Below are 9,145 nucleotides of genomic sequence, written 5' to 3'. Positions count from 1 at the left end.
GCCGTTCCGCTTCCGGGCCACGGGACGGCCGAGGAGGGGCCCCTACCTCTTCCGGCCGCTCGGAGCTGGTGAGGCTGGGGCTGCTGGAAAGGGCTTCCCCGAACGAGAGTCTCGGGGTTGGGCCCGGCGGGGCAGCGCCGTCTCCGCAGCTGCCTTTCCCCGCGGCGCGGGCTGCCCGCGCCCCGCGGGCCGGGGCCGATGCTGATCGTAGCTGTGGAGCGGCGGTGGGCACCTTCCCCCGCGTTCGTGGGGGCCCTGGTAGGCGGTGCGGGACACAAGGCCCCAGCCCTTGCCTGAGATTTCAGTCCCGGCCCCGCGTGGGGACGGGGATCGGTTGGGCGCGGAGAGAAAGGGCCCCTACCCGTGGCGGCGCCTCCGAGCCCGCCGGGCGCACAGGCCTGTCGGTGTCGGCACCGGGCGACGCGGCTCCCGCCCCGCTGCCCTTCCCAGCCCCTCGGTGTTCTAAACGCTTCGTGTTCTTGAACGCTCCTAACTCCCGCTCAGTGTTTGCGGAGTGGGTTCTTGCATTCGGTTTTCTCTGGCAGTATCTATGAAGGGCTCTGTTGTGGTTTTTAGGACTTTTTTATTGTTATCGTTTTATTTTTTTAAAATGAGTGCGAGGGCGTAGCAGGCGTCCGGACCCTTGGATGAGCAGGGAGGCGTTCAGCCCGTCTCGGTGAGCCATGGCGTACCAGCTGTACAGAAACACTACGCTGGGGAACAGTCTTCAGGAGAGTCTGGATGAGCTCATACAGGTGTGTATGTGATTAGGTTCTGGGTATTTAGCTTAATAAAGAGAGAGATCCAACATTCAAACGGCGGTCTGATTGATGCATCGGGGTACTTGTCGATGCTAGAGAACCTACTGATTGAAATCAAAATCTATCGATACTCCATTCACGTGGGAAGTCTTTTTCTTAACATTGTAGATGAAGGAAAATGTTTTATGTAAGTGGCAGAATGCCCTGTTGCGTGGCCCAGTATATGAATGGCCAGATTAACCTGAGCACCGGGATCAATTTCTTCCTTGTCTGGTGGCTTCTAATGAATATTCATCAGAAAAAAATCTTTGTGTCACACAGATAGTCATTTTAGCACATCATTTCTTCTTCCAGAGTTAAAATGGGACAAAGGAATTAAACGTAAGAATGTAGTATTTCTGTAAATTGCTTTTCTAGACATCTGCTTCATGTGAAGTTTGATGGTTTCATTTTTATCTGCACTTTTGAGTTTACTTTGAAACAACTCTGAAGTTCTTTATTTTTAATTACTTTAGTCACAGCAGATCACACCTCAACTGGCCCTTCAGGTGCTACTTCAGTTTGATAAAGCTATAAATTCGGCACTGGCACAACGAGTCAGGAACAGAGTCAATTTCAGGGTAAGATGACCACATACACAAGTTCTTCAGAAGGTACAGTAACAAAGGGTTGGTGCAGAATGTCATGTAAAGCTGTGTGCTCTAAACAAAAACTTTAAAAGCTCCATTTTTGACTCTAAAATAACTGGCTGTTCACATAAATAATCTGCATGCAGTTGTGAGGCTTGTTATGTTCTTACTCTGCCAGGGATCTTTTGAAGGAATACAAAAATCAGAAACAGAGTTTGTGGGCAGATGAAAACAGAGAAGGGGCAAGAGGCAAATGCTTCCATGCCATCTTCAGTGACTTGCAGATAGGGAGACTTGCTTCTCTTAGCTGTACTTAGCAGAAGTGAGTTGAGGCGAGATTTTCAGCCACATCAATTTAATGTGAAGAGAGACTAGAAACTTGCAGATCTACTCTTATGCAAATTGCTGCATTGCTCTGTAACTATTTTCTATAGGTATTGTAGAAAACTAAGTTTGGGTTTTTTTCCCTCAATCAGCCACCCTAATTAATGTCAGCCAGCAAATTGTTAACTCAACTTGATTGTAATTTGAGGAAAAGTAACATCCCAAAACAAATCAGTTGTCCTGTCTATGCAAAATGCATTAATGAATGAGCCAAAGTTTTACTTCAAAAGAACTGTATAGGGTGTTTAAAATTAGAGTATAACTTGTGTGACACAGAACTTGCTTTATGTAGTTAACATGGTCTAGAAAGCTATTCAGAATGTGCTTAGTGGATAGATTTAAAAAGTGTACTTAGAATTTAAGTTTGTAGCTTCATAGACTCTGTATTGGTTTATCAGAATACCAGTTTAAAATATGTGAAGCTGAAGGCCAAAACATTCTCAGTAACACATCAAGTATGAGGGATGCTTGATTTTTTTCTGATATTGGTCCTACATACCCATTAGAAAAGTTGTAGATCTTCTTAGTGTACCTACTTGTGACCTCTTAGACTGTAGTCACAACATGGTCTTGAAAATTTCAGCTGCTAGAGGACATTTAGATTGCAGTTTTCCTTAGAACTGCTTGTTTGCCAAGTTTGTGTGCATTCAGGTTCACAGCTGGCTTTGTAGCAAGCCTAGTTCTAGAAGGTACATGAGTCAGTGAGAGTAAACATCACAATCTGTTTCTTTTGGAATGCACCCTGAGGAAAATGTCTCTTGTCTTTTTAAAGGGGTCTCTGAATACATACAGGTTCTGTGACAATGTATGGACGTTTGTACTCAATGATGTTGAATTTCGGGAGGTCACCGAACTTGTGAAAGTGGATAAAGTGAAAATTGTAGCATGTGATGGGAAAAGTAAGTATGGAAATTGATATAAATAAACTGGAGACGTGGGACTTGATCAGCCATAGAAAGCTTTGATCAAATTTGTCTGATTGAAGCTAGACTTATTTTGTTATTCAGATAAAAAGTAGGGCTCTAAGCTCCCTTTTACATACGATGAGAAATTAAACAAAAGCAAGCTAAATGCTTCCCTAAGCCAAAGCCAAAAGCACAGAAATAGGATGTGTTTGAGACTGCTGTGCACCTGTCGTTAGGAAGTACATGCTACCAGAGTGATTAGAAAGTCAGAAGTAATCCTAACTAAATTTGTGTGGTGGTAGTGATTCTAGTATTAATCTATTTTTGATAGAACAGCACTATGGTATATTCAATTCAAGGAGTGCTTCACTAATCTGAGCAAGTTATTGTCTGAGAAGACTGTTGAAGCAGTTGTCTGCTGGATGTGATAGTAGGGTACCCAAGCACACGAGAAGCTCACGCTAGCATTGCAAGTAGTATTTTAACGTTTCTGTATTGCTCAAGAGGCTCACTGTTTGCACATTGCTTATGGGGGGTTTTTGATTCTGTGATCTGCTTGATTGGATTATTTTTGTCAGTGTTCCTTTAAATTCTCTCCTGGGAAAAGTAACTTAGTGGCTTTTGTGGCAAGCTGCTTTATAACTTTTAAAACCATCAGTGTGGCAGAATATTGCAAAATATTTGTGAAATGGTGCCACTTATTTCATCCCTGGGGAGTGATGCTAAAAGGAAGCACTGAAAATGGAAAAGGCTTTATTTAAATGTACACTAGACCTCTGAAACAGGTTGTCCATGGCTTGCTGATCTTGGCATAATTACAGTAGTCACTTCAAGAGTTGACAGAACTTATTGTTTGCTCAACTTCTGCTATTAGCCAAGCATATAATCTTACTCTGTTTATTTTTTGTGTGCTCATTATAGTTAGTAGAGGAAACCTTACTTTCCAAGTATTAATTGTTTTTACTCTGATAAAGTATGTAGATAAGATTTAAAGAACTGGGTCACTTAAAGTTGTTACGAACATTTGCAGCCTTTTTTTCCCCACAAGTTGTTGACTGGCTAAAGGAGCATAGTAAACACTGCTTTGTCTTTGTCCATATACAAGTTACTTTTTTTCCCCCATAGCTCCTAAGAATAAGAAAGCAGTAGTGATAGTAATACCAGAAGTTGAACTGGTGAGCTCCTAAGAACAAGAAAGCAGTAGTGATAGTAATACCAAAAGTTGAACCGGTGTTGATTGGTGCTTCTGACTGAAGTTCAGAACAGAGAATTGCTCTCAGCTCTTCTGTGAAGATCATGCTCGTTCTTGCACATGTTTCAAAATGCAAGTTATACGAAATGTGCCAATCTCTTTCTTTTCAGTAGAACATGTGATATAACCAGTGTGCTTGTGGCTGACTACAATGAAGTGTTCATGTATGACAAGTTAGAGCAAAGTTTCTTCTGTTTTTAATGCCTTAATGGCAAGTGTTGTCTGTGCACAAGACACATGAAGTTTTTTATTGCTGCCTCTTTCCAGTGTTCTTAACTAAAGTGAAATGGCACAAGCAGTTCATGCATTTCATCAGTTGCAGTGGAGGGAATTGTGTAGGTACAGAACACATTCTTAAAATGCTTGAGGAATGCTTTTGAGCATGATAAGGTATTAAAGAATGGCATTGTTTCTCTTTAATTTATGCCCAACTGTAGTGGGGATATGTATCACTGACACTTTCTTTTTTATTTCCTAGATACCGGTTCCAATACTGCAGAATGAACAGAACTGTGGTTTGTCTGCAATATTTTCTGTTGATACGCAGCACTTTCTGGAGAGAAGCATGGAAAGGGACTGTGTTCATATTTAATTTTTGTGATGCAGATATGAGTTAACCCATACTAGAAAGCATCACAGAATGAGGGCAGAAGAAATACATGTAGCATTTCTTCAGTTCACCTCATAGGGCATGAATACAATTTTACTTTTGTTCTTATTTTTAAATACAACAGATACTGTTGCCTTTTTTGTTCAAAATAATTTCTAATAAACTTTTATTTAAAATCTTGTGACTAAGTGATCATTGAAAAACTTTGCTGGCAGCTGAGTCCTGGCAGTCCTGTTACAACAGAGGGGTTTACTCCTTCCTTCACGCTCCCTCCATTCCCTTACCCTCTGGGTAGGCAAAGAGGAAAGAAGGGGGGAAAGCTGAAACTGTCAGTTGAGGTAAGGACAATTTACTACTCTGTTGCAGGGATATCAGATTACACAAAGGGGAAAAAAAAACAAAAACCAAAGAAGAGAAAAGGTACCAGTGTACACAGCAGACGAAACTGCGAAAGCCACTGCATGCAAACCAAAACCAGAGCCAGCACGGAAACAGGGAAGAAACAAAAGCCCTGGAACAGGAAATTACAAACTAGCAAATATATTGCAAATTCCATAAACCTTGGCCAGCCCCTTTCCTGTCATACAATGAGCATGGTGTGAGCATGGTATTGAATATACAATCCAGCTTGCTCTTGCTGTGAGCCACTGGGTGGTAGGGGTGGTGTAGCACTGTCCCCCTGTTTAAGCTGGTTTTGTTCCCTAATAAATCGTGGTAAACTGAATTTCAGCACTTACAAGTATAGAAGCTTGTTGTTTCTACCTCCAACTCTTTGCAATCTCTTCCTATTGACACAAATCTCTGTTCTCTGCAGCCTCTGGACTCCATCCTAATGCAAATAATTAGATGTCTGATTTTGTTCCAATTAAGTGTGTATTAGCATATTTACTATTACATTTATTCACTAAAAACAAATGTAATGGAGAAGCACTATTGGACTGATGTGAGGTTATTGTGCAGAACACATTTATGTTTACATTGCATTTATCCTTTCAGATTTCTCATGTTTCAACAGCTGTATTTAGCACTCTCAGGCTTAGTGCTATCCTAGCTGTTAGAAGAAATACTTGATTGAAAAAGAATACTGTAACAAATACATAAAAAATGAATGAAAGGAGAAATAATTTTGTTGACAAAGATGCATTCTACTTAGTAATCCATGAAATTCAAATTGGTGTGAGGAGGAGCCTGAAATGATCATGTTCATAATTCAGGCAAACTTTGCTGACTTGATAAAGGAGTAGTATATTTCCTATTGAAGCTCTCGACTTGGTCCTTTGGAAGGAGAAGGTGATGGGATACTCTGAGCTGATGCATGACACTAACACTTTTGAGTTATCTACCCTACTTACCTAGTAGGTCCTATTCAGTGTGAAAACAGATTTGAATATTGCCTTGCCTTGTAGGTAAGCTTTTGAAAAGGAGATGGACATTCTGAAATTAATTTAAATGCTCTCCACCTAAGTCTTGCTGCACTGAGAAAAGTGTGCAAATACTTTAGTGATGTTCTCGATTAGCATGTTGTTTAGCCTGAGTTAAGTAAGTGGCAAAAAGGTGACACGTTATGGGTGCTTCTGCACTAATTGTTAGGATTTCTCTCAAGATTTTTCCTTTTGCTAACAAAAGCAAAGCACAACAGACTGTAAAGATTTTTGGAGCAAATAGAACTGCTACAGACAGGAAACTATCTGTTCCTGGGCACAGTAATACTGAAGGCACTGTGTGCTGAGGGAATCTGTAATTTAGTCTGTATGAAAAGCTTGAAAATATGCACAAGGGGGGAGTACAGTTTTAAGCGAAAGAACAAACAAATGAACAAGAAGTGGGCAGTCAATATCTGCAATCTAGACATTCTGTTCTCTCAAGCCCAAAGTCTGACAAGGCCTTTCATACAAAGCAACAGCAAGAGAGGAGTTGCCACACAAGAACTGAAGGAAAGGCAGGCAAACCTGTACCCTGAACCTTCTGTATTGCTGTTGTCTAGCTAACTATTGGTGATATTAGAAGCTTTATTTCACCCCTAGTTCATGTTTTAATATCACTGATAAAAATTTTCTGGTAATTTAGATTAGCACTGCTTGGTTATGACAAATGCATCAAGTTGCTGTTCTGCAAGCTGCTGCTTTTCCACTCATGGCAGAATCCTTCCTCTTTTCTATGTATTTTAATTATTATAAAGTAAATACTACAACTGACTCATTAGTCCTAGAATTAGCTTACATATGCATCTTTGATCTCCATGACAGTACAGTGTTGGGCAACACAGACACCTGATATTTTGCATCCCAGATGTTTTTAGGACATGGAATTCAAATCTAGATGCATGCAGACTACCTAGATACACACAGAGAATACTTGAATTTTTGTGATTGAGGTGGCTCTTGCAGTCTGTTGTCCTTGGGAGCCAAAAGGCAATCTATATATGCAGCAGAAAAGCGTTTGGCAGCCTTGTTCCCCGCACAGTTCTGTTACAGTGCAGAGCTCCAGGTACTGCTCCTTCAGTGTCTATTCACTCAGTGAATATACTGTTGAAAACTGCAGAAGTTAGTGTTGCTTTTGAGTATGTGAAGCAATAACATGAACAAGGGTTGCTTTATGGTTTCTAAAACTTCTAAAGTAAGCCTTCGCACAGGTCTGGTATTCCTACCTTTTCTGGCTTTTTTTTCTGTATTTTGTTTGGAAATACTCTGTTTTTAGCTTACTTCAATTTTCTCTGTGTGTTCTTGTTTCTAAACTGACCTTTTTTTCCCCATTCAGCCTAAGGTAGTTGCCGTATTAACTTTGTCTTCTCTTTAGGAAAAAACACTCTTGGGAATAATGTTGATGTCTGGAATTGCTCCAGTGATGCTTGGGCTAGTATCTGCCTATGGAACGAAGACTGCTGTCTGCTCACTGCTACAGAGAAGCTTGCCTAAGCTTCTGGAGGAATTAATTCCTGCAAACATCACAGTTGTTAACACAAGCTCCAACATTAGCTTGGCAGCAGTCATATTTTTTTGTTTTAACCACAATTCTGGGATGATGGTTGTCCAGGCCCTAGATCTGGTACTTCTATGGACACTGTGTCAGATCACTGAAGAAGAGCAAGGAGAGGGTAAGGAGCACCTGATGCCAATGTTCTTCCCACGTTTTATTGCGTACTCTCTGTAACTCTTGCTTCTTCTACAAGGTTCAACAAGGGCAAGTGTAAAGTCCTGCACCTTGGGAGGAGTAACCCCCTGCACCTGTACAGGTTAGGTGTTGGCCTGCTAGAAAGCAATTCCACAAAGAAGGACGTGGGAGTGCTGGTGGACAAGTTTAGCATGAACTGGTAGCGTGCTCTGGTGGCCACGCAGGCTGAAGATATGCTGGGGTGCATGAAGATGAATGTGAATAGCAGTTTCAGGGAGGTTCACCTCCCTCTCTACTCTGGCTCCATCTGAAGTATCATGTCTAGTTCTAAGCTTCCTGGTTCAAGAGAGACAGGGAACAACTGGAGAGAGCCTGATGAAGGGCCATGAAGATGATGAGGGGATTGAAGCATCTGTCTTAAAAGGAGAGGTAGGGAGACCTAAGGCTCTGTAGCCTGGAGAATGGCAGACTGAGAGGCCATCTTCTCAGTGATTATAAATATCCAAAGAATGTGTGTGTCAAGACACTGGGGCTGGAATCTTTTCAGTGGTATTCAGTGACAGGACAAGGGGCAATGGGCATAAACTGGACAACAGGAAGTTCTATCTAAATATAAGGAAAAACTTTCTTCCTGTGAGGGTGACAGAGCATGGAACAGGCTGCTTAGGGAGATGTGGAAGTCTCCTCTTCTGGAGACTTTCAAAACCCACCTGGGTGTGATTCAATGCAATCTGCAGGCAAACCTGCTTTTAGCAGGGGGTTTGGTGTAGATGATCTCCAGAGATCCCTTCCAATCCCTATCATTCTATGTGATTCCGTGATTTTTTAGGTTTGGCTTTTTTAATTAGAATTTCAACTAATCCCTCCATGTTCATATTATTAATGTGGGTTTTGAAGATTTGTTGAACTGAGACCTGAAAGTGTTAACTCCATTTTTTAAAATACTAAGCTACTTCAAAAATCCATCAGAAAACCATCTTGCTGTCTACAGTACACTTGCTACTGCCTATTTGGTTCTTCTTTGTATGTAGTGTTTTATTTTCTTCAGAAAGGTCACAGTTGCTTCCGCCTATCAGTATCAGAAAGTAAAAGATACGTTTGCATTTTGACCTTGAGCTGGATTGAATGTTCCTATTTAGAAAGTAAATTAACTTAAAGAGAATGAAGAGAAAGAAAAGGTAAACACCAATGTGGATGTGTCTGTGAGTTACTACCTGTGTTTAAACATGGCTTCTGAGAAAAAGGATTTTGTGAATTCCTTATGTGAGCAAACCAGGATATCATCTGAAGTAAGATGTTTGCTCAGTCAGGGATGTCAATACATGACTTTAAATGTTATCAGAGAGACACAAATTAAAGGAAAGTTCAGAGAAGGAAGAATTTATGATGAATTCCCAGAAGACAAGTTTAATGAGGATTATTGTGTACATTTACTCAATGACTAGGTACAAAGAGATATATGAGAATTACTCAAAACAAAGATACATAAGGGA

The 9,145-nt window shown here is 41.0% G+C and overlaps 1 protein-coding gene across 3 annotated transcripts; it reads left to right on the top strand.

The window, feature by feature from the left end:
* The first annotated feature begins 7 nt into the window (after nt 1–7).
* GTF2A2 (general transcription factor IIA subunit 2) lies at nt 8–4,722 on the top strand. Of its 3 annotated transcripts, none has more exons than XM_068144019.1 (5): nt 8–68; nt 616–755; nt 1,277–1,381; nt 2,547–2,673; nt 4,410–4,722. In XM_068144019.1, exons 2-5 carry the CDS (start codon nt 684–686, stop codon nt 4,433–4,435), a joined length of 330 nt encoding a protein of 109 aa, XP_068000120.1. In that variant the 5' UTR covers nt 8–68; nt 616–683; the 3' UTR covers nt 4,436–4,722. The 3 variants fall into 3 exon arrangements, with proteins under 3 accessions (XP_068000120.1, XP_068000121.1, XP_068000119.1); XM_068144020.1 differs by lacking the exon at nt 8–68 and adding an exon at nt 75–258; XM_068144018.1 differs by lacking the exon at nt 8–68 and having other exon boundaries at nt 275–755.
* Nucleotides 4,723–9,145: the final 4,423 nt, after the last annotated feature.

The sequence above is a fragment of the Melanerpes formicivorus genome, unplaced genomic scaffold (assembly GCF_026170545.1).
Source record: "Melanerpes formicivorus ecotype bairdi unplaced genomic scaffold, bMelFor1.0.p_v2 SCAF_10, whole genome shotgun sequence".
In the NCBI taxonomy this organism is placed as follows: domain Eukaryota; kingdom Metazoa; phylum Chordata; class Aves; order Piciformes; family Picidae; genus Melanerpes; species Melanerpes formicivorus.
Note: the sequence above shows the minus strand (reverse complement) of the source record. Positions and strands in the feature narration are given on the sequence as shown.